General features: G+C 56.2%; 1 protein-coding gene across 2 annotated transcripts; it reads right to left on the reverse strand.

Moving 5' to 3' along the window:
* Positions 1-1,480: 1,480 nt before the first annotated feature.
* On the reverse strand, positions 1,481-21,737 carry MARK4 (microtubule affinity regulating kinase 4). Of its 2 annotated transcripts, XM_056796360.1 has the most exons (18): positions 21,373-21,737; positions 17,552-17,752; positions 17,172-17,225; positions 16,935-16,983; positions 16,765-16,830; positions 16,540-16,610; positions 16,380-16,436; positions 13,577-13,813; positions 13,355-13,474; positions 12,807-12,906; positions 12,204-12,313; positions 11,726-11,885; positions 7,065-7,282; positions 6,209-6,312; positions 5,350-5,622; positions 5,083-5,162; positions 3,901-3,945; positions 1,481-3,113 (listed from the first exon to the last, which is right to left on the reverse strand). In XM_056796360.1, the coding sequence occupies exons 1-18, from the start codon at positions 21,421-21,423 to the stop codon at positions 3,049-3,051; spliced, it is 2,061 nt and encodes a 686-aa protein (XP_056652338.1). In that variant the 5' UTR covers positions 21,424-21,737; the 3' UTR covers positions 1,481-3,048. The 2 variants fall into 2 exon arrangements, with proteins under 2 accessions (XP_056652338.1, XP_056652337.1); XM_056796359.1 differs by lacking the exon at positions 5,083-5,162 and having other exon boundaries at positions 21,373-21,736.
* Between the last annotated feature and the right edge of the window lie 1,061 nt (positions 21,738-22,798).

Here is a 22,798-nt window from a genome sequence, read left to right on the forward strand (position 1 = left end):
TTGAGAGAACCCTGCCCCAACCCACAGAAGCATAAAGGGGCCAGAATTCAAACCCAGATCTTTCCCCTCCAAATCCAGGGCTCACGTGGGGCTCATTTAAGGTGGGATCCCCAGTGGAGGCTGAGAAATCGAAAGGAGGGTTGGGAGAGACAATGGTCCACTGAGGATGGAGACAATAGCTACCTGGGAGCTCAGTGAGGGAGAGGATCATAAATGAAGGGGGCAAAAGGGGATGAATGGAGGTTAATTGAAGGACTCAACAAGAAGGAAGTTAGGTACGCTGACTGGGGAGGGATGGGATCTCCCATAAGAGATGCAGCTAAATGAAGGGGGTGAGGTTCTTAGAGTCCTTGAGGAACCAGATGGGAGTCTTGCTCATTATTCCAGACCTTCCTCAAGAACGTGACCAACTTTACCCAATGATGAGACCTTTGAAACCTGGCCAGAAGCCAGCCTGCCTCCAGAGATGGAAGGAATCTGCTAGGTTGGGGGGAGTAATAAAGGGGTACACAGGCTCCGGGAGATGAAAGTAGGGCTGGTTTGGGGGTCCCTGGGGCTTCAGAGGAGACCAGGCATTACCCTCTCTTAGAGAAATCAATGACTTGCAGTCACCATTATCCCATAGTCCCCAACTGCCCCACTTGAAGGGGGAGGACCCCAAGAGGCCACAATCTTCTCCCCTTGTTTAACAGATGGGGAAAACCGAGGCCTGGGGAGTGGTAGAGACTTGCCTTAAGTCACAAAGCAAAGATGTGGAACAGGAAAGTCAAGCCAGAAATGAAAAGGATGGGGCAGGAAGCCCCTCTCCAGAGGGCCTGCTGGCTGCTCTTCCAAGCTCCTGCCTCAGACTGCCAGAGAAGGGAAGACGCCCCCTGCCTCCCAAGGCGGTCCATTCTACTCAGGGCCAGACAAGTTGGCTCAGCAGCTTTCCCAGACACACCTGACCTCCTTCCCCCGTGACGGCCGTATCGTGTTCGCGTTCTTAGCTGTTGTCTCTCCTCCAGACTAACCTCCCACAGCACAGCTTCCTTTTCCCCCTTCCCAGCTTGGTCATCCTCTGCTCTCAGCAAAAATGAATGAGATGGGGCAGAAGACTGGTTCTGGGGTGGTCCACTAAGACCCTCCAGATCTTACACAGACACAGAGGGGTCTAGCCTTGCTGCCCCCACTCTTCTACTTTTTTTCATCCAAGTCTCTGCTCAATTTTGTCATTGCAGACTCTGGCCAAAGTCCTAGTCTGGGTTCTGTTTGCTTTGGGTTTCTCTCTGCATCTCACTGGCCCGGACGATACCACCAATGTAAGGCTCCACAGGACCCATGATTGGAGAAGACAGATTCCCAACCTCCTCATTTTACAGATGAGGAAACTGAGGCCCGAGGACAAGCAAGGTGATTTGGCTAAGACCACCGAGCAGTGATGGAAAAGGTCCTTCCTTCCTCTAGGCCGAGGGGATTGATGTTGGGAAAAGATAAGCCCAGGCAGGGGGAATCTCCTAATTTTATTGGTAACAGGCGGCAGGGGCCAGGGCTGGGCTGGGGGAACCAGGGGCATAATAACTTAAAAACTGGAGGCAGTTCCCTTGGCGGACAGGGCAAGGAGAGGTTGGGAGGCAGGAGGGAGGACCTATTTACAAGGATTTATACAAAGTGCCAGGGAAAAGAGGGCAAGGGAAGGGGTCTGATTGGGGGGTGGAAGCAGGGGGAGGGAGGACAGAAGGAGAGGGGGGCCCCAGTCCTCCCAGCTCCCCTCCCCCCAAACTTCTCACCCCAGGTAACGGAAGGGGGAGAATTTGAGAACTTCGCCCCATAGAGAGTCCAATCCAAATCAGTTTTGGGCACCTGAGGTGGTTTTAGAAGGAAAGAAAGGGAAAGGAAAACCCTCAGGCTGGGGGGGGGGGGCGTCCATCCCCTATATCCAAGCTCCTCCTGGAACCCTGTACCTGGCCTTCACGGCCAATTTGCCACCCAGCCCAAAGTTCAGTCTCGTGCATGATACATCCTCTTGGTGAATCAGGGGGCAGACAGGAACCCTGTCCCCCCTTTAACCCCCTTTAACCCCTTCCCCACCCCATCCCCCCAGCTTTCCAGCAAAGTCTCTGGCAAGTCATCCTGGAAAGAGTGGGGAATCTAGGTTCTACAAGGTTCCCTCCAATTGCCTCCCCCCCAAAAAAACTGGGGCCGGAGCTAGGAGATACCCTGGAGACCAAGCTAGTCTAACTCTCTCCTTTGTCAGATGAGGGAAACCGAGGCCTCGATTACTTGACCAAGGTCAAGAGAGTAAGAATCAAGAGGGAAAACCTAGGGCTCCTGCCTCCCAGGCCACTGTGCCAGCCAGGTGCCTGACTTACACCAAGGACCTGTCCGGCCGGCCCCCACCTCTTGCTTCCATGCCTCATTCTAGGGCCAGGTGGGGTAGGAGTGGGTCCAGGCTTTGGTGTGGGAGAATGAACAGGGAGGCAGGAAAGCTGGGTTCTAATGCCCCCCAACTATCTGACCTTGTGCAAGTCCCTTCCCCTCCCTGAAACTCAGTTTCCCCCTCTGTAAAATGGGAAAGATTGAACTTGATGGTCTCTAAGGATGATTCTTGCTCTAAAAGACTAGAATAACTATGGTGGCCACCCCCTCCGACATTCCTCCCCCCGCCCCAATCCCAGCATAGTGTCGTCAGTGGAGTGGAAGAAGGACCAGGGGGAGCCGAGCTCTTCAGCGGGGCACTGGGGGGCTCCCCTTCCCCCGGCCCCTTCAAAGTCTCTGATATAGCAGGGCACGGTCAGTCTCAGAGCTCCAGGTCATTGGAGATGCGGGTGACCAGCGTGCGGAAGGCCAGGGCAGTGCCCGCCACCCGTCGGAAGAGGACGCCCCGGAGGCCTGGCCGGGGCAACTGACACACCTCCACCTCGAAGTGGGACAGGGGCTCGGGCCCGCCGGCCCCACCGTGCAGGCAGGCCAGCAGGAAGGGCTGGGGCTGGCGGCAGCGGCATCGGGCGGCCGCAGTGGCCTGGCGAAGGGCTGCCATCAGGGCCTCCGGTGGGCGGGAGCTAGTCAACTTCACACTCCAGGGGAATCGGAGCAGCCGGGGGGTGGCTTCCTCTTGATCCCAAGGTAGATGGCAACTACGGGGGAGACCAAGCAGACAAAGAGAAAGTGAGGGGAAGGTGGGAGAAGTGGGAGGTCATAGAAGGAGAGTGAGGGGAAGGTGGGAGAAGTGGGAGGTCATAGAAGGAGAGTGAAGGGAAGGTGGGAGAAGTGGGAGGTCAGAAGGAGAGTGAGGGGAAGGTGGGAGAAGTGGGAGGTCATAGGAAGAGAGTGAAGGGAAGGTGGGAGAAGTGGGAGGTCATAGAAGGAGAGTGAGGAGAAGGTGGGAGAAGTGGGAGGTCATAGAAGGAGAGTGAGGAGAAGGTGGGAGAAGTGGGAGGTCATAGAAGGAGAGTGAGGAGAAGGTGGGAGAAGTGGGAGGTCATAGAAGGAGAGTGAAGGGAAGGTGGGAGAAGTGGGAGGTCATAGAAGGAGAGTGAGGGGAAGGTGGGAGAAGTGGGAGGTCAGAAGGAGAGTGAGGGGAAGGTGGGAGAAGTGGGAGGTCAGAAGGAGAGTGAGGGGAAGGTGGGAGAAGTGGGAGGTCAGAAGGAGAATGAGGGGAAGGTGGGAGAAGTGGGAGGTCATAGGAAGAGAGAAATGAACAGGTAGAGAAGAAAATGAGGTGATAGAAAAAGGCAAGATGGTAAAGGAGAAACAGTTGCAGGGTCGGATGGAGAAGGACAGAGGTACTTTGGGAGCTCTGTATGCTGATTCTAGGACAGGACCTCGGTGGGAGCCCAGCCTGGGGCCACCACAGAAGAGGCAGGGAAGGAAGGAGATGGGAAGGGGGGTATTTCTAAGGGGGAATAGAGGAGAGACACTTACCCTGTGACCTCAGGTCCCCCGATTCTCTCAGGTTGGTCTGCGACCCTGATGGAGGGAGGGGAGCCCAGTGTCACCTCCAGAATCTCCAACCAGGCTCAGACTTCTGTCCCCGCCTCTAGTCTCCCCCCAGAGGATCCGGGTGTCCACAGCCTCTTTCTGGGCAGGGGACCCTGGATCCTGCCCCCTCCCCCCAGTCTCCTGGCCTGCTCAGCGCCCAGGGTCAAGAGAGCTGGGTCCAGCCTCTCTGCTCGGCCTGCCCTCCCCTCCCCTCCCCTCCCCTCCCACGCCACCCTGGTCAGCTGGGTTAGATCAGTTTCTAGGAGAGCAGAGGCCAAGAGCTGAGAGGGAGAGCTGAGGGAGGCAGGTGAGGAAGAGAGGGGGCAGGGGGAGAAGAAGGGCCAGACACCAGGAAATCAAGCATCTGAGGAATACTGAGACAACCAAGATACAGTGAAGGCCAGGAGAGGAGGCCCCTGGGGCCCTCGATGACTTGGAGCTCCTGCCTAGAGCCCATTCCATTCTGGGAGAGCCCTAAGGATGACCCTGGGCCTCTGGTCCGTGGTTCTGGGCTCTGAGGCCCAAAAAAACAAGACCTGCTCCTCTTGCAAATGGCAGCCCTTCCAAAGTCTGAAGCCAGTGACCCTGGTCCCCCCCCCCCCCCCAGGCTTCTCTTCACCCTTAACAGGTTCAGTTCTTTTCATGGGGGGTGGGGGTGACGGGGAAGCTACTAAGCCCAAGTTCAAATCTGCCCTCCGATGCTAGCTGTGTGACCTTGGGCAAGTCACTGGCCCTGTGCTTCAGTTTCCTCAACTGTAAAATGGGGGTAATAGTATAGCATGTGTCTGGGGTGGTGGTGCGGCTCCAGAGTAAATCTCTCTGCAAACCTTAAAGGAGCCCAGCGGAGTCCCAGCTACTGCTAGTCCCTATAAGGAGCCTCGCTGGCCGGGCTGCCCTCTTTGAGTGTGGGGGAGACGAAAGAAAGGGGGGGGGGCACAGAAAGAGATGAGCTCCCCCCTCCCTCCCCCCCCCCCCCCCCCGAGACGTAGGCACAGACAGGCAGGCAGCAGCAGATAAGGAGAAAAGAGGGCCAGAGACAGGCGCCCGTTAGAGGAAGGCGGAGTGAGCCAGGCCTGGGCCAGGCGGGCACAGACAGGGACGGAGAGCGCAGCAGCCCGGACTTACTGATCTTGGATCCCTGGGGCAGAGAGGCCCCAGACACACAGCGGTTAGAGTTCTGCCGTTTAGAGGGGTCGAGGGTGACCCTGCAGCAGGACGGAGCGAGGAGCAGACGGAGAGAGGAAGAAGAAGAGGAGGGAGAAGTAGTTGTTTTGGCCGGAGGCAGAGGAGAGACAGACAAGCGGAGGTTAGCAGCCCAGGCCCAGGGAGGGTCTGCCCCTCCCCCTCCTCCCCTCCCCCCCGCGCCCCTCCCCCCGGCCCCCAGGGGCGCACCTGCGGGTCAGTTTGGAGGTGAGTTTGCTGAAGAGGTTGGCGGTGGGTCTAGGTCGCCCGGTGGGCAGAGGTGAGGCCTCGTGGGCCAGGGTAGGGGAGGCGGGAGGCCCATTCTGGACCCCGCTCCCACCCCCTGCCCGCCGGTCCCGCACCTGCCCGCCGTGGAAGGTACTGCGGATAGTGGAGCCCCGAGCCAGACGGCTTCGCTCACCCCCTGGGGGTGCCAGACTGTGGCTCGAGGGCGAGGCTGGGGGAACCCGAGGAGTGCCCGAGCTGGAGGAAAGAGATGGCCGTCAGGGCCCTGCCCGGTCCTGGGCAAGGCACTGCTCCCCTGAAGGGCCGGACCCCAAGAGTCCGGCCCCATGGGGCCGAAAGCGCCAGGCCCTGCGGCCTCTGAGAGGCAAGGTCCGGGCTCCCTAAGACCTCTCATATCCCCTCTGCCAAATGGGGTGGGGGGAGGCATTGGACTTAATGGGCAAGGTCTCTGCAGGTCCGGACACTCCCAGTCCTAAGGCCCCTCCCCCGACACGCCCCGCTCTGGCCCCTCCCCCTCTGGCCCCTCTAGCCCCTCCCCTCTGGTAGCCCGCTCTAGCCCCTCCCCCGACACGCCCCCTCTGGCCCCTCCCCTCTGGCACTCCCTGTTCTAGGATCCCTCCCAGCCCCGCCATTCCCTGTCTAAGATCTTTCATCTCCCCCAGCTCTGCTCTCTCGGTTCTGAGACTCATTGGCTGCACACGAGCAGGGCACAGATGGCCCCCTAGCAGCGGCTCCTGGTGGCAGCGGATGATCAGAAAGGCTAAAGGATTTCCCCTGGAAGGAGTCCCAGGCACCGGTCCGCCGGGGATGGCCCATCTCTTACCTGTTCTCCTTTCCATTGGGCAGCAGGGAGGGGCGCTCGGCGCCTGGACGCTCTGTACACACATAAGTGTTCCGACGGGTCATCACACTAGGGGGGAGGTTATTCTGGAGAAGAAATTGGGGAGGGGAACAAGGAGTGAGATGGGAGGACCCCCCTCCACCCTAGCACCCTGGAACCCCAAAGAGCCTGGAGAGAGCATGGTCAGTTCTGAATTCGGACCCGGCCACAATGGCTGGGTGACTCTGGGCCAGTTCCTTCATATCTCTGAGCCCAAGATTCATCCGCAGCAAAGGAAAGGGCTGGGAATCCCTATTTAACAAAGGAGGAAACTGAGGCTTGGAGAAAGTCACCAGCTCATAGTCACACAACTAGGAAGCAATGTAAAAGATGGTTTACCTCAGGGTAGCTGAGTGGATAGAGATAGCCAGGCCTAGAGAGGGGAGGTCCTGAGTTCAAATCTGACCTCAGACACTTCCAAGCTGTGTGACCCTGGGCAAGTCACTTAACCCTCATTGCCTAGCCCTTACCACTCTTTTGCCTTGGAATAAATACACAGGACTGATTCTAAAACAAGGTAAGGGTTGGAAAAAAGTGGTTTACTATCATGATTTATTTGATCCTCAGAGTTAGGCTATAAGGTATGTCCTATGAGTTCTTTTTGGCCCCATTTTATAGATGGGGAAACTGAGGCTTAGACGGGCAAAGAAATCTGTTGCTCAAGGTTAAGTGGCAAAGCTAAAACTCCAACTCAAGGGTTCCACTTCCCAGTCTGGTGCTCAGAGGACAAGAAACAGAGACAGATGGGTAAAGACTGCCCCTGCCCCTTGCTCTGAGCCTTCCCCTGGCCTCCACTCACAGGTGTGCCTGAACTGTCTTTGCGTCTCTCGGGGATCTCCGCTTTGTTGGGATTGTGGGCACTGCTGACCATGGGGCTAGCTGGGGGCAGGCCTCGGCTCCCACCCCCAGCCGTGCTACAGCTGGTCTTGCGGCCCGGTAGCCGCTCCTCCTTCAGCTCGGTCTCTCCCGTACTTGTGGGGCTACGTTTGGGGTGCAGGGGTGCTGGGGATGGGCCACCTGGGGAAGAAGGAGAGAATTAATGAGTCTCCAAGCTGGGGTTCTTCAGAATTTTAGCCTGGAGAGCCTAGTATTAAAAAACATGAGGTGCCAGGAGACCTTTCATCACTAGGGCCAGGGGGAGAATTCTTTTTCCCCCCCAATAAATCAGATTTTATTTTCTTTCCAGATCCTTATTCTCTCCCTCCCTTCCCAGCTGAGAAAGGGAGAAAAACAAACCCCAGTTACAAACATGTAGAGTCAAGCAAACAAATTCCCACATTGGCCGTGTCCCAAAAAACATGTCTCAATCTGTACGAGGGAGGCATCCGCCACCTCTGTCTGGAGGAGGGGAGCACAGTTCCCCTCGAGTCCTCTAGAATTGTGGGTCCTTGGGGTCCTTCTTGTGGTTTGTCTTCATGATATTGCTATTATTGTCCTGGTTCTGCTCACATCATTTTGCATCCGTTCATGTAAGTTTTCCCAGTTTTTTCTGAAACCGTCCCCGTCATCACTCCTCACAGCACAATACCATCCTGTTCCGTAGGGACCTGTAACTTGCTCAGCCATTCCCCGACATGGGCATCCCCTCGGTTTCCAATTCTTTGCCACCACATAAAGAGCTGTTATAAATATTTTTGCACCCATGGATCCTTTCCCTCTTTCTTTGATCACTTAATGTTGCTGATTGGCCTTCTTTCTCAAAGAAGACCAAAATGGCATCCCTGTTTGGGGGTTATGTGTGTCCGACTCTGGCTGACCAGACTCAGGGGGCATTTGGAATGGAGATGGCCCTAAAGTTGCTGATCTCCCATTTCTTTTAAGCCACTGCCAATCAGCTTTGCTTCTAGAACAGAACTTTCTTTTCCTGTGCCCGTGTCCCCCGTGTCTCACAGTTGCCACCAACGTTTCCCTTTAGGGTACCGAACTAGTAGTGATAGCACCAGGGCAAAGGAGATGTACAGTTTGGGCTTGTCTTCACCTTTGTAGCATCTTCCAGGTATGCTCCCTTTTTTCCCCTGACACCACCACCCACTTGGTGCCTAGACCGCTACGATTGCTACTAGTGGGTCTGCCTGCCTCAAGTCTCTCCTCACTCCAGTCCACCCTCCACTCAGCCCTGAAGTGATTTTCCTAAATCGCAGTCTGATGATGTTAACCTGCCCCCTTCAATAAAATTCAGTGGCTCCCTATTGCCTCCAGGATCAAATACAAAACACTGTGGCATTCAAAGCCCTTCCTAACCTAGTTTGCCCACCTTTCAAGTCTTCTTTGGTCTTACTCCCTGCCACACATTTCAGTGCAGTGACCCTGGCCTCTTTGTTGTTCCTCTCTATCTCTCAACTCTGGTTATTTTTACTAGCTATCCCCCATGTCTAGAATGCTTCAAGTTCCAGCTAAAATCACATCTTCTAGGGCAGCCAAGCAGTTCAGTAGATTGAGAGCCAGACCTGGAGATGGGAGGACCTGGGTTCAAATCTGGATGCAGACACTTCCTACCTGTGTGACCCTGGGCAAGTCACTTAACGCCAATTACCCAGCCTTTACTGCATTTCTCTCTTGGAATCAATAAGTGGTATTGATTCTAAGATGAAAGGTAAGAGGTTTGTTTGGGTTTTGTTTTTTTTTTAATCCTACCTCCCACAGGAAGCCTTTCCCAACCCTTCATAATTCTAGTCTCTCCTCTATTCATCTTGTATATAACTTATTTATATATAATTGTTTACATGTTGTCTTCCTCATTAGACTGGAAGCTCCTTGAGGATAGGTACTATCTTTTGCCTCTGTATCCATAGTGCTTAGCACAGTAGCCTGGTAATATCATAGTGGATATTAATAAATGTCTATTGATTGACTCAGCCTAGTCCCAAATTGCTTTCTAGAATATCTGGACCAGTTCACAACCCCATCAATAATGCATTAATGAGGGGAGGGAAAGAGCACGAATCATGTAACCCTGGAAAAGTATCCTAAATGAATAAATAAATTTTAAAAAATTAAAATTAAAAATAGTGCATTAATATATGGGATTTCCCAACAGCCCTGTCAGCATTGATCATTTTCCCTTTTTGTCAGCTTTGCCCAATTTAATGGGTATGAGGTAGACACTCAGAGTTATTTAGTTTGCATTTCTCTAATTATTAGAGATCCAGAGCAATTTTTTAATATGGTCACTGATATCTTGGATCTCTTCCTTAGAAAACTTCCTATTCATACTGTTTAACCATTTATCATTTAGGGAATGGATCTTATTCTTATAAATTTGAACCAATTCTCTAAATATCTTAGAAATGGAACCTACTATAAAGATACTCCCTTCCCTCCCATTTGCTGCCTTCTTTTCTAATTTTAGTTTAATTGGTTTTATATGGGCAAAACCTTTTAAAGCAAATAACTATTTAATCCAATAATCACAATTGTCTTTTTGACATCCTTTGGATTTCTCCATCTCTTGTCTATTCATGAACGCTTTCCCTTTCCATAGATTCGATGGACAATGCTCCATGTTCCACTAATTCACATATTATATCACTATGTGTAAATCAGGTACTCATCTATAGATCTTAGTATGTGGTGTAAGATGCTGGCCTATACCCAGTTTCTGCCAGGCTGCTTTCCAGTTTTTGTCAAATAGTGAGTTCTTGCCCCAATAGCTATGATTTCTAGGTATATCAAAAAGTAAGTTACTATGTTCATTTGCTTTGAAACATTGTATATCTAATCTGTTTCCCCTGATAAACCTCTCTTTTCATTACCCATTACCAACTTAAAAAAAAAACATTACCTTGTGTCTTAGAATCAATACTGCTTATTGGTTCCAAGGCAAAAGAGCAGCACGGTTAGGCAGTGGGGGATTAAGTGACTTGCCCAGGGTCATATGGCTAAGAAGTGTCTGAAGCCAAATTTGAACCCAGAACCTGCTGTCTCTGAGCCTGGTGATTATTATACCCACTGAGCCGCCTAACTGTGCCCCAAGTTGTTTTTTACAATTATGCCTTTATCTTATAGTTTGAGATCTGGTACTATTAGACCCAAGGGGAGAATTCTTAGCCGATAAGATCATTTTGATTATATGGTATTAAAAAGATTTTGCAAGAAAAATCAATGAATATGAAGACTATGAAGAAAAGCTGTCAATTGGGGGAAAGCCTCTGCATCAAATGTCTCTGCTTAGGGCCAGATGTGATATCTAATGTAACTAAAATATAAATGGCCAAAACTATTCCCTATTGATAGTGATCAAATAATATAAAGGGTTTTCAAAATAATACTGATAATAGCTAATATTTACATAGCACTTACTGGTGGCATGCTAATTTCTTTGCAGTTCTTATCTCAAAAGAAACAATCTATCCACAACCTTATGAAAGAATGTCCCAGATCACCAGCAACATGAGAACTGAATATCAGAACAACTTTGAGATTTCACCTCATACGCAACAAATTGGCAAAAATGACAAATGATGGGAAAAGGCCATTGTTGGAGCAGCTGTGGAAAACCAGGCACATCAATGCCATGTAGGCAGAGCTGCAAATTAGTCCAAACATCATGGTAAACAAACTGGAATTATACTAAGAAAGTGGCTAAAATGTCCATACCTTCCGACCTAGAGATCCCCGTGCTAGGCACATCTTCCAAAGGAGGTCAATGATCAAAAAGAAAAGACCCCGTATACACCAAAATATCGATAGCAGCACTTTTTGTGGCAGCAAAGAAAGGCAAACAAAGTAGATGCCCATCCATTGGGCGGGTGGCTAAAGAAGCTGTTGAACAAAATGTCATGGAATAGTAGTACCAGTACCAATGTGATGACTATAGAGAAGCCTGGAAAGATTTAAATAAACTGATGCAGAGTGAGGAGAGCCAGGAAAACAACACACAGTAATATTACAATAATATGAGTGGAAAGGACAGAGAAAAAATAATCCCCCAAGCCCTGAAACTGAATGCTGTATAATTATGAATATAATGATCGGTCTTAGTCTCAGAGAAGGAAGAAACTACACCTCCTTCTTTACAGAGGTGGTGATGAGTGCAAAGCATTGTATATAAAGCATTTGGCACGGGTGGTAGGCTGTCTAGTTTTGCTTTGGTGTCTTTTTTTTCCCTTCTTGCTTTTCTATTTTGCTACTAGGGATGGCTCTCTAGGTGGGGATATAAATGGAAATGAGGGTGACTTAAAAATGAAAGATATCAATACTTAAAAAAAATTTTTTAAAGAAGAATCCTAGACTGGAAGGTACTTTAGGAGTCATTTGATTCTTTTTATAAAGGGGGAAACTGAGGCCTTCCCCAAGGTTATTCAGTTAGCTGTGGGAAGAACCAGGAAAACTTAGGGCTTGATGATGCTGGGCCCTGGGCTCCTGACCCATTGGGGCCATTCCTGCCTATGAGTATGAGTCTGCCTCATGGCCCAAGATGGGAAGGATTGGGGCAGGAGTGGCAGGGGGAAGGTCACTCACAGAAATCGCTGTGCCGGCGCTGCCGGTGATAGGTAGATGAAGAACTCCTCTGACTTTTGTTCTGGCTGGAGCTGGAGCTTTTGCTGGGGCCATTGGCTGCCTCACTAGGTGCTCGAACTCGAGCCAGGGCCAGCCCAGGGGCGCCCCTATCCCCACCCTCCTGAGGGGGGAAGGGAGAAGAGTCTCAGTCAAATTCTGCCTCCCCACTTTCCTTGTGAGCCTCAATCTAGTGCCTGCCAGACCCAATAGATTGTAGTCTCCTCAGGCAGGACCTCTTTCATGTGGGTCCTTGTATCCCCAGCATTTAACAGTGCCTGGCGCACAGTAGGTATTTAATAAATGCTGGCAAATCAAAAAGGAACTGACCTTAAGTCTCCCTCCCGGGAGAATCCCTTCCCCCTGTATAATCAGCTCCCCATCCTTTGGCATTCCCATCTCCAGGCTATCAGCTGCTGGAGCCCCTGGGATCCCCACAGACCTCATTCTTCCTGCCCAGCAGGAGGTAGGTGGCTGTGACCTCATTGTATTTCTGGCTCGTCAAGGCCTCTTTGATCTCTTCCCGAGTGTAGCCCATGCTCACCATCACCTCTGGGGAAAGAGGGAGAAGGCGTCAATTTGGGTCTCCAGTGTCTCTGCCCAGCGGTAAGCCTCCCCTCCCCCAGGATGGAAAGAACCCAGGAAGGGCAGCAAGAGGGCTCGGGTTCTAGTGTGAGGTCTGCCCCCAAGCCACCCTGACACCTCTAACCCATGTTTTTCTTCCCCTCTGACACTCTCTGTTCCAAGAGCCCTCCTAGTCCTGACGTTCTCCCTTCTAAAGACCCACCTAGTTCTCACACTCCCTGTTCTAAGTATCCCCCCAGCTCTGACATTCCCAGTCTTGAGGCCCTCCAGGCTCTGATATTTTCAGTTCTAAGGCATTCTGGGTGCTAGGGCCCCCTCCTGGCTCTGACATTCCCAGTCCTGAGGCCCTCCAGGCTCTGATATTTTCAGTTCTAAGGCATTCTGGGTTCTAGGGACAAGGAAGGATCCCACGAGCCAAGAGTCTAAAGGTTCTGTGCCCAAGGCTCTGGCCTCCCCTCACCAATGCGTTTGGGGTCTCCAAAGTCCTCCTCAGGCTCCGTGTAGGGCTTTAGCTCTTCTCCCTCATAGCCGATGTTGATCCATTTGTCCTTCATGATTTGCTACGGGAGCAGGAAAATGGACAAGAGGGAAGGGATTGCTGGGTGAACTGGGAGAGGAACTGGGGAAAGCCAAGTCCTGTATCGCCTCTTTCCCTGCCACAAATGGGCACCTTCCTCCATTCAGATGTTCCCTGCCTGCCTCAGGGCTCCCGGTCTCTCTCCCTCCTCCCTCCTCCGCACTGTCTGGGTCCCCCAGCACCCTGTAATCATCCCCACAGCTCGTTAGCTAATTACTGTCATCCCGAGGAAGCTGCCAATCGGGGTGAGGCGGGAAGTTCTGGGGTTCACGCCACCCTACTAATAGAGGCAGGATTTGGGGAGGGAAATGTGGATTTGGGGTACCCAAGGTGGGAGGGGATAAAAGAAGGAAGGAGGGACCTGGGAGGTGGGAGGGATTGTGGGATACAGGCCAATGTGGGGAACTGCAGGGTGGACCCCAAGCCCTCACCTCAAGGGTACACCGCTTGGCCGGGTTCAGTACCAGAAACCTGCGAAGGATACTTTCACAGTCTGTGGACATATAGAAGGGGACCCGGTACTTGCCCCTCAAGACCCGCTCCCGGAGCTCCTGTGAAAGGCAGAGGCAGAGAGGTTAGCAGCTCTGCATGGGGGGGGAGGGGGGGACCCCCTCTCCCTCCCCCACACTCCCGGGGCCTCGCCCAGCACCTGCCTTAAGGTTATGGCCATCGAAGGGCAGGGAGCCGCTGACCAGTGTGTAGAGAATGACCCCCAGGCTCCAGATGTCCACCTCGGGTCCATCATACTTCTTGCCCTGGAAGAGCTCCGGGGCTGCGTATGGGGGGCTTCCGCAGAAGGTGTCCAACTTGGAGCCCAGCGTAAACTCGTTACTGAAGCCGAAGTCGGCGATTTTGATGTTGGCCTCTGCGTCCAGAAGCAGGTTCTCAGCCTGCAGGAAGGGGAGGCCAGGGGGCCCGGGTCAGTCATCAGAGAAGGTGAGAGCTGAGAAAGGCCTTAGAACAGGGAATGTCAGAGGAAGGAGGGCCCTTAGAACAGGGGATGTCAGAGCTGGAAGGGAACTTAGAACAGGGGATGTCAGAGCTGGGAGGGAACTTAGAACAGGGAATGTCATGATCTGGGAGGGAACTTGGAACAGGGAATGTCAGAGGAAGGAGGGCCCTTAGAACAGGGGATGTCAGAGCTGGAAGGGAACTTAGAACAGGGAATGTCAAGATCTGGGAGGGAACTTGGAACAGGGAATGTCAGAGGAAGGAGGATCCTTAGAACAAGGAATGTCAGAACTGGGAGGGAACTTAGAACAGGGAATGTCAGAGGAAGGAGGGCCCTTAGAACAGGGGATGTCAGAGCTGGAAGGGAACTTAGAACAGGGAATGTCATGATCTGGGAGGGAACTTGGAACAGGGAATGTCAGAGGAAGGAGGGCCCTTAGAACAGGGGATGTCAGAGCTGGAAGGGAACTTAGAACAGGGAATGTCAAGATCTGGGAGGGAACTTGGAACAGGGAATGTCAGAGGAAGGAGGATCCTTAGAACAAGGAATGTCAGAACTGGGAGGGAACTTAGAACAGGGAATGTCAAGAGCTGGGAGGGAACTTGGAACAGGGAATGTCAGAGGAAGGAGGGCCCTTAGAACAGGGAATGTCAGAGCTGGAAGGGTCTCTGGTGAGCACCTGCTCTAAACCTTCATTGGAACAAGGATTTATCCAAGATCATTCAGTCATTTTTAAAATTCACTCTCAGAGCTAGAAACTAAGCTCCACACTAGACCCTTAGCCAGGTCCTTGGGCTTCTAAGCCTGGCTCCATCTCTGGCTCACTGTGTGACCTTGGACCAGTCCCTTCCCTTCTCTCTCTGGCCCCCTGGTGTGCCACGCAGAAGTGGAAGGAACAGGTGGCAGTTCCTTGAGATCTCGGGATCTTCCACCAGGGGGCGCGTTCTCCTCTCATTAGAGGAAGAAATCAGAGAGAAGGGACTGGTCCAAGGACACAAAGTTGATAAATGTTGCCAAGTGGCCAACAAGAGGGAGTGGGTGGGGAAGGAGGTTCCAGGGAACACATTCACTGTATCTTGGACTTTGGGCAACTTTGTAGCCTTCCCTTGGGTTCCTGTGAATCCCCAGGAACAAAGTGTAACTGGGGCCAGAGGGGGCCCTGTGGGTTGGGAGCCTTCTCTCCCACCTCTGGCTCTGACACTTCTGTCCCTGTAGCCTTGGGCTGTGGAGCCCAGGCCTTCCTCCCCCTCCTCCTCCACCTCAGCCAGGGCTTGGGGCCCCTCTTGCCCCCCTCTGCTCCGCCCCAGCCCCTAAGCAGAGGTCCGCAGACCCTGAATCCTCCTAGGCCTCCTCTTGTTCTTCTCCTGCCTCTCTTGCCGCCCCTCCTCTCTCCTCTTTTCTCTGCTCTGCCTCTTTGATTGGACAATTATTAAACACCTACTGCATACCAAGCACTAATGCAGACCCCCAACACTACAGAGGAATTGGGCAGCATTTGAAAGTTAGCCGTTACTTCCCCGCATCCCAGGGCCCTTCCAGATGAATATTCTTGTCCCCACTTTACAGATGAAAACACCGCTTATGGCGCTCAGAGGGGCTCCTTCCCACGGAAGCTCAGACCTCCTGTAGGACCTGCTAGTGGCCCAGACTCACGACTTTCCTCCATCTCAGCCTGCCTGTCCCCTCCCAGCCTGGCCTTGGCCGTCCCCAGAGCTCCCTCCCAGCAGCTTTTAACTTCTCTCATCTCTTCCCCAGCCAGAGGGGCCAGGGCCAGGGGAGCCTTCTTCCACGGGATCCCCCAACCTCAAGACCAGGCGGGGCGGACCTGGAGTCGGCTCCGACCCGGCCTCAGATGCCGGATTCCTTCTCCTCCTGGGGCCCCGTGGGGTGCGGGGAGAGCTTAGACTAGTCGTCTTCGGAGGTGTGCTGCACCATCAATTATATATGCATAAATCCCATAAGAGTCCATAAATAATAGAAACTGTATGATAATACCCCAATAGATGTGGATAGACTAGATACTTCTTAAGGGGGCTCCTGTCCTCCAGGCCCTCCTTTCTTCCATCTAGCGCTGATCTCCCTAAGGGCTGGATCACACCTAATGCTCTCGCTCAAGAATCCTGAGAGGCTCCCTATTGCTTCCAGGATGCACAAGAGACTCCTTTGCCTGGTATTTGGAAAGTCCTGCACATGCCGAGGCCCTCTCCTCTTCACCCTTCTGGCCCTGTGTGCCCCCAGAAGGCTGCGCCCCGACCCCACAGCCCCCAAGCAGCCCCACAGAACTCCTTCCTGCCCACTGCTGCGGGGCCACAGACAGAGCATCTCTGTGCCATTGGATGAAAGGATCTGTTTGTGGCGCAGCCCCCCCTAAGGCCCCCAAGACATCCGCCCTCCCCGGCCCTCCTTGACCCTGGCCAGGTATTTGCTGACTGAAGCTCCTGGGGCCAGAGAGCAGTATCACAAGAGGTAAACTGAGTCCGGGGAGCCAAGGGGACCCGCCTCACCTTCAGATCCCGATGCACGATGTTCTTCTGGTGACAGTAATGTACGGCGGAGACGATCTGGCGGGAAAGGGGGGGAGCGAGGTGTCTCATCCAACGATGCTCCCTAGCCACACCCTCAGACCACAGGGGGGCAGCCCCCCCGGCCCCCCGATCCCCTCACCTGCCGAAACTTGGCTCTCGCCTCTTTCTCCTTCATGCGGCCGTGGGACACGAGGTAGTCAAAGACCTCCCCTGAGGGGGGCAGGGACAGGGTCAGGGGGGCACAGGGGCGCGTACGGGGGGAGGGCACCGGGAGGGAAACTCCGGGGACGGGCGACAGAGGGGGAAGGGCGTCCGCAGTGGGGTGATGGCATGGGAAGGAGGGGAGAGCGGGGCCGGGGCTCACCAGCACTGGCATACTCCATGACCAGGTAGAGGGTTTTCTCCGTCTCAATGACTTCGAACAATTTCACTGCAATGAGGCGGCCCCCCCAAGTCCCCAAGGTCAGCCTGGGGGGTCCCCGCTCTCCCCCAGCCCACCCTTCAGCCCTTCGCCCCCCAGGCCCGCAGCCTCACCAATGTTGGGGTGATTTAGGCCTTTCATGATTCGGACTTCTCGGAAGAGCTGGGAGGAGGGAGGGAAGGAGGCGGCGTGTTAGAAGGAGAAACATCAGTGATGGGACCCCCCAAGTCCCCGGGAGGTCAAGCCTGGATCTGAATGCAGAGCCGCCGGGGAAGGGCAGGCGGACACCGTGCTCGGGCAGCCCCGGCTCCGGCTCCGGCTGTCCTGGAGGAAAAGGGCTCAGAACTCACCTTCTGTAGGCTGCTGGGATTGAGCTGGGTTTTGTCAATAATCTTGATGGCGACCTGCAGATGGGAACCCCCAGAGGGACAAACCCTGAGACCCAGCCCGCCACCCCCCCCCCCCGCTGGCCTCGGGAGGGACTCCCTGGGGAGCCTCCTCCCCCCACCCTGAGGGCCGAAGGGGCCCGAGAACTCCCCCCCGGAGAGGGAAACTGAGGCCCGAAAAGGGAAAGGGTCTTCGGGGTGGGTCATGGTAACCCTGCATCGCTCTCATGCTTAGCCTTGATAAAAACATATTTCTTATTTCCTCCAGGCCTCCCAGGCTCACACACGTGGCCGGGGCTCTTTCTGGGAGGGGGACAAAGACCACCCAGGCCGGCCCTGCCTACCTCTCGCCCAGTAAGGATGTGCCGGGCCAGCTTGACCTTGGCGAAATTGCCCTTCCCGATGGTGCGGAGGAGCCGGTAGTTGCCGACATGGGGCTGCTCCTCCGGGCACGAGGCGATGGAGTTCCGGCAGCGGGCGCCCAGGGAGCGGCTGGACCAGGAGGGGCCCTTGTCCGAGGACCTGCCGCCGCTCAGGGTGCCGTGCTGTGGGGGACGGGCCATCAGACTCGCCTGCCCGGGCCGGCCCATCTCCATCCCCACCCAGGCAGGAAAGCCGGTTTAGGCAGGTGACTCAGCCCCCTGGCCTGGGGCAGCCGCCCACCGAGGTGGGGGCTGGAGGCGCAGAATGCCCGAGTCCCCCCCCCACACCCATCGAGGACCTCCATCTCGTCCTCTTCACCCTTCTCCCCAGCCCGAGAAAGTGCCCGCTCTTTCTGGCTTTGCCAAGGGGAGGGCGGACTTCAGGGATCCTGTGTGCATGTGTGTGTGTCTGTGTGTGCCTCTGTGTGTGCCTCTGTGTGTGCATGCGTGTGTGTCTGTGTGCGTGTGTGTGTCTGTGTGTGCCTCTGTGTGTGCATGTGTGTGTCTGTGCATGTGTCTGTGTATGCATGTACATGTGTCTGTGTGTGTGTGTGTGTGTGTGTGTGTGTGTGTGTGTTGCTGGGAAGGCCCTTGCACCTTCTGGGTACCAACCCCTAAATTTTACAGAAGGAAAGACTGAGGCCAAGAAAGAGGGAGACAGTGGCTTAGTCGGATGACCGGCGTCCTCACTCCCTGTGTTTTCCACCATAACAAAGACTCCCGTCCCCCTAAGGACCCTGGTCCTGGGCTGCCCCGATTCCCCTCTTCACCTAGACCCATCCGCATCCCTCTGGACACCTCAAGGAACCTTCCTCCATGCCCAAAGTCTAAAAGGGGGCAGTGAGGGAGAGGAGGGACTCGGGAGACCTCTGCCGCATCCCCATTCCCCTTGCCTGTCCTCCTAGCCAGTGAAGAAGACCCACTGTGTGCGGGGCCCAAGGATGGCCGTCACTCGCCCCTCACATGCGGGCTCCCTTGCGCCCCAGGATTCTTCCCCACTTATCTGTCCTTCAAAACTCTGCCTCTGGGCCACGTTGTGCCCCCCAACATTCCACCTCCTGTCCTCGGTGTTCCTTTGGGCTCTGGGCCAACGTTCTTTCTCCCCCGAGACCCCTGCTGTCCCCTCTCCTCATCCCCTCTCCTCATCCCCCCATCCTCTTCAGCTCGACTCTGTCCCCATCATTGCACCCCATCGCCCTTCCCTAACCCTCTGTCCCTGGGCTCTCCCCACTCAGAACCTGAAGTTGTTGATTTCCCTCCTCCGTTTTCAACTTTAAAGTGGAGATGGAGGACCCCGGCCTGTGCCCCGCGCCCCCAACCTCGGCCCTACAGCAGGGAAGCAACCCCAAAGTCTCTGGGCCTTGGGGCCGGGCTCCCTGCTTGGCAGGGTGTCAGCCGCAGCCCCTGCTTCTTCCCTGGGGAATAGATACGGCCCCTTGCAGGTCCCCGGGAAAGAACTCTGATATGCCCCGAGAGATTGCCAGGGAGCAGTGGCAGAGCGGAGCCCTGGGCCACGAGTCAAGAAGATTGTTTCTCCGGGTGATCTTGGGCCACTGGGCCCCCCTCTGTGCCTCGTTGACCTCTACGTGAAGGGCTGAGAGCTGGCCATCTCTCCCAGGGCCCCACCGCCCCGGAGAGCTTGGAGATCTTTCTCTGCATCCTATGTCGGGGCAGGGAGTGGAGAGGCACTGAGGCGGCATTTGGGTGGGAATGGGGGGGAGGGACCCCCAGGAATTCAGGGGTCAGAGGCCAGGCAGCATCACAGCACCCCCACCTCCACCCCCACCCTGGGGGTGGTAGCTAAAATTGGCCTTCAGCACCATCTGGCCCAGCTCCCTCTGCCTGGGCTGGCACCCCAGGTATGAGGCGCCCGTTGCTAGGGAACTGAGGTGGAGTCGAGGTGGGGGCAGCTGAAGATGAACAGGGGGACCCCCCCTTTGGCATCGAGGGGCAACAGTGAGAGCCCCCTGGGGATGGGGCAGAATGCTAGGCATCCGAGGGGTGGCCCCTTGGGAGGCAGGAGAAGGAGGCAGAGAGGGCAGGCCCAGGTCTCCACTACTTAGATGTGGGGGGCCACAGCAGGAAGAAGAGGTCCCTAAGGATACTCAGGGCAGAAGAAACCTTTGGGGTCCCCAGGTTTGGAAGGGGAGGCTGAAGACACAGTGATACCTCTAACCACACACCCCCTTGAGCCTTCCCAGGCAGAAGAGCCCTGAAAAATGGAGGAAGGGGCAAGCAGAAGGAAAAAAGGGGTTCTGGAAAGGCCTTATGGGAAAGGGGGGCCTGGGCTGCCTTAGAGGATTAGAGGCAAAGCAGTTAACCTGGGGAGAGAAGGCCTGGAAAATGGGCCCCCATCAGCCGGCACCCCTGGCGCATCCTGGAGAAAAGGGAAGAAGACGAGGCCTGGATGATCTGGGGTCTCTGGGGGGAACTGGAAGTCCCCTTCCCGAGGGGCTGGGGAAGCTTTCTAGAGGAGAGACCAGCTGGGCCTCCGAGCAGAGGGGGGCCTGGAAGATGGAGAGCTTCCCTGGGGAAGTGTGTAATGGAAGGGGGGGGAAGACGCTGGAATCCTGGGAAGTTGCCTTACAAGACAGGGGCTTCTGGGGGGATGGGTGTGGGGGGAGGCTGCCCTGGGGCCTAAAAGCTTCAAGGGGTCCCAGCAGCCTGGGGTGGGGGAGCCACAGATTGGGCCTTAGGGGATACAAGACAATTCCAAAAGGCAGGGCCAAGGCCTGGATTTGGGGCAGGAGGGAACACTGGCTCTCTGAGCCGGGAGAGGAGCTCCAAGAGATGGGGGGCTGCCCAGAGAAGTCCGGGAGATGGGAGTGCCCTGCTGCTCAGGGCCAGGAGAAGAGGCCTAGGAGATGGGGGAGGGCCTTGTGCCTGGGAGAAGGGGCTTGGGGCGAGGATACAGCAAGCCTCTGGGGGAAGGGACAGGAAGGGAGAAGAAAGGCTCCTGGAGGCCAGGTTGGCCTTGGAAGGTGGGGAGGGGACCTGAAAGATGGGGGGCTTCCTGGAGGAGAGAAGGACTCAGCTGGCCTTGAAAGGAAGGAGAACAGGAGGAGATTGGCTGGCCAGAGAGGGAGAGAGAGGCCTAGAAAATGGGCAGGGGGTGGGGTGCTTCCAGAAAGTGGCATGAGAGGGCCTTAGAGAATGGCCCTGAGGGAGGACATGGGAGAGGACTGAGGCAGGGGTGGGGGTGGGGGGACACAACACCTCTGATTGGCCAGGAGGCTTCCATGGGAGGGGGGGTCCCAGAAACCACCAACTCTTGGGGCCAAAGGAGAAGGCTGGGAAGCTGGGGGGCTGCCTAGAGGTGGGGTGCAGGCAGGGAAGCCTGGCACAGGGGAGAGGATCCAGCTCTGAGGACCAGGGGATCAGGCCTGGCCAGTGGAGGTTGCCAGGAGGGCAGCTACAGGCCTAGAAAGGCTAAAGCAGAAGGATGTGTTTGGGGTGGGGAGGGAGGGGGTCCTGGGCCAGGGGGTGAAGAGGCCCGGAGAGTGGGGGACTGGCTGCCTGGAGGAGGGGGCCCTCTCTGGCCCAGGGCACCAGGAGGACTGGAGGAGGGGGCACTCCCAGGTCCTGGGGCTGGGAATCCAGGAAGATGAGGGGCTGCTGGGAGTTGGGGGATGGGGAGGCCCGGCAGGTGGGGGGCTGCCCCGAGGAAGGGAGATCGGAGGCCCGGCGGGTCCAGGGACCGGGAAGAAGAAGGCCAAGGCCGGCCAGCGCCCAGGCAGACTCACCGAGTCAGGATTCCGGTCGTTGCCCGGGGCCAACGCCGTCCGCGAAGACATCTTCTCCTGCAGGGCCCGGGGGGGAAGCCCCCCCCGGTCCCGGCCCTAGCCCTGCCCCCCGGACCGCCGGCCGCTCCCTCCCACACAAAGGCTGGGGGGCCCCGGACGCCGGGGTCCCGGCAAGGACGGCCCCCCAGCTCCGGGAACCGGCCCCGGGCTGGGGGGGACTGGGGGCCGGGGCTGGGGTTGTGAGCCCGAGGGTCCTAGTGGCCCCGGTTCCGGGGGAGCCCAGGCTCCATGGGGGCAGGGGGGGCTGGGGCTGGGGGGGGCCAGGGGGCGCGGAGCCGGCCCGGGCGGCGGCGACGGCGGCGGCGGCGGAGGGGCCCGGGAGGAAGAGACGTCAGGGAGGGGGAGGGGGAGGGGGCGGGGAGGGGGAGGGGAGCCTGAGCCCCCGCCCCCCGCCCGCCCTTAAAGGCGCAGGCTCCCCCAGGCCGAAGAGGAGGGGGCAGACGGAGGAGGGGCTGGCGGAGGGCCCTCCGGCACCCACGGGCCGGGCGGAAAGAGGATGTGTCGGGGCTAGCAAGTCCCCGCACCCCGCAAGCAAGCGAGAGCACAGAGAAGCCGGAGCCGGGAGGCCGCAGCTAGAGAGGCCGAAGAAGGGAGCGGGCTGGACAGAGACAGAGACATCCCGAGAGGAGGGAGGAGGGCGGGCGGCTGTAGACCCCGGAGACAGAGAAAGGAAGGAACGCCAAGGGGCGGGGGCCAAGGGACCGCCCCCCCACGCCCCAACACTCATACATACGCACAGATACGGACTTGAAATGTGCGACCTTGAGCAAGTCCCTTCCTTTCTCTGGCCCCCCTTCCTACTCCGCCAAAGGGCCCTTCCATCCCCAAACCCTGGGCTCCTAGGACCCCTAGCCAGAAAGAGAGACCGGGGCTGGGGGCACACAAACCACGAGAAGCTCCCCAGAGACAGCGAGAGTCTCCGAGAGAAAGAAACAGCCCCAGGGGGACAGAGGGAGGCGCGCCGCTGGGCGGCAGAGAGTCTGGGGTCTGGTCCCTTCGCTTCGGGCTGGGTGGGGGCGGGCAGCAGGAGAGGCCCCATGTTGGAGAGATGGGGAAGCACAAGGCCAGAAGAGGGAAGCAGCCAGAGGCCCCGCGGGGACCAGATTTCTGGGCTCAGCCCATCCCCCTCAGCGCCCTCCCCGCGGGGAAGAAGGGAGCCCGGGGCCTGGGGCCCGGCCCACTGAAAACCCCAAAACCTGAATGGGAGCAGTGAGGGCGGGATTTCGGGGCTCTGGGTGGGAGGCGGCGGGTGCCCAGGGCTCCGGGGGCGGTGATGAACAGCTATTGGGGTGCCTCCAGTTACTCAATGGCAGCTTGGAGAAGACAGAAGGGGGTGGGTGGCATGGGGCTTCCAGCATCCATGAGG

The sequence above is a fragment of the Monodelphis domestica genome, chromosome 4, assembly GCF_027887165.1.
Source record: "Monodelphis domestica isolate mMonDom1 chromosome 4, mMonDom1.pri, whole genome shotgun sequence".
In the NCBI taxonomy this organism is placed as follows: Eukaryota; Metazoa; Chordata; class Mammalia; order Didelphimorphia; family Didelphidae; genus Monodelphis; species Monodelphis domestica.

What these genes read in the sequence shown, in the direction of transcription:
- MARK4 (XM_056796359.1), bottom strand. Translation starts at nt 21,423, where the DNA reads ATGTCTTCGCGGACGGCGTTGGCCCCGGGCAACGACCGGAATCCTGAC. An exon ending in TCGATGGCCATAACCTTAAG is followed by an intron (nt 13,475 to 13,576) that starts GCAGGTGCTGGG and finishes TGCCTTTCACAG; the next exon opens with GAGCTCCGGGAGCGGGTCTT. An exon ending in GGGGGACCTGAGGTCACAGG is followed by an intron (nt 3,114 to 3,900) that starts GTAAGTGTCTCT and finishes TCTCCCCCGTAG; the next exon opens with TTGCCATCTACCTTGGGATC.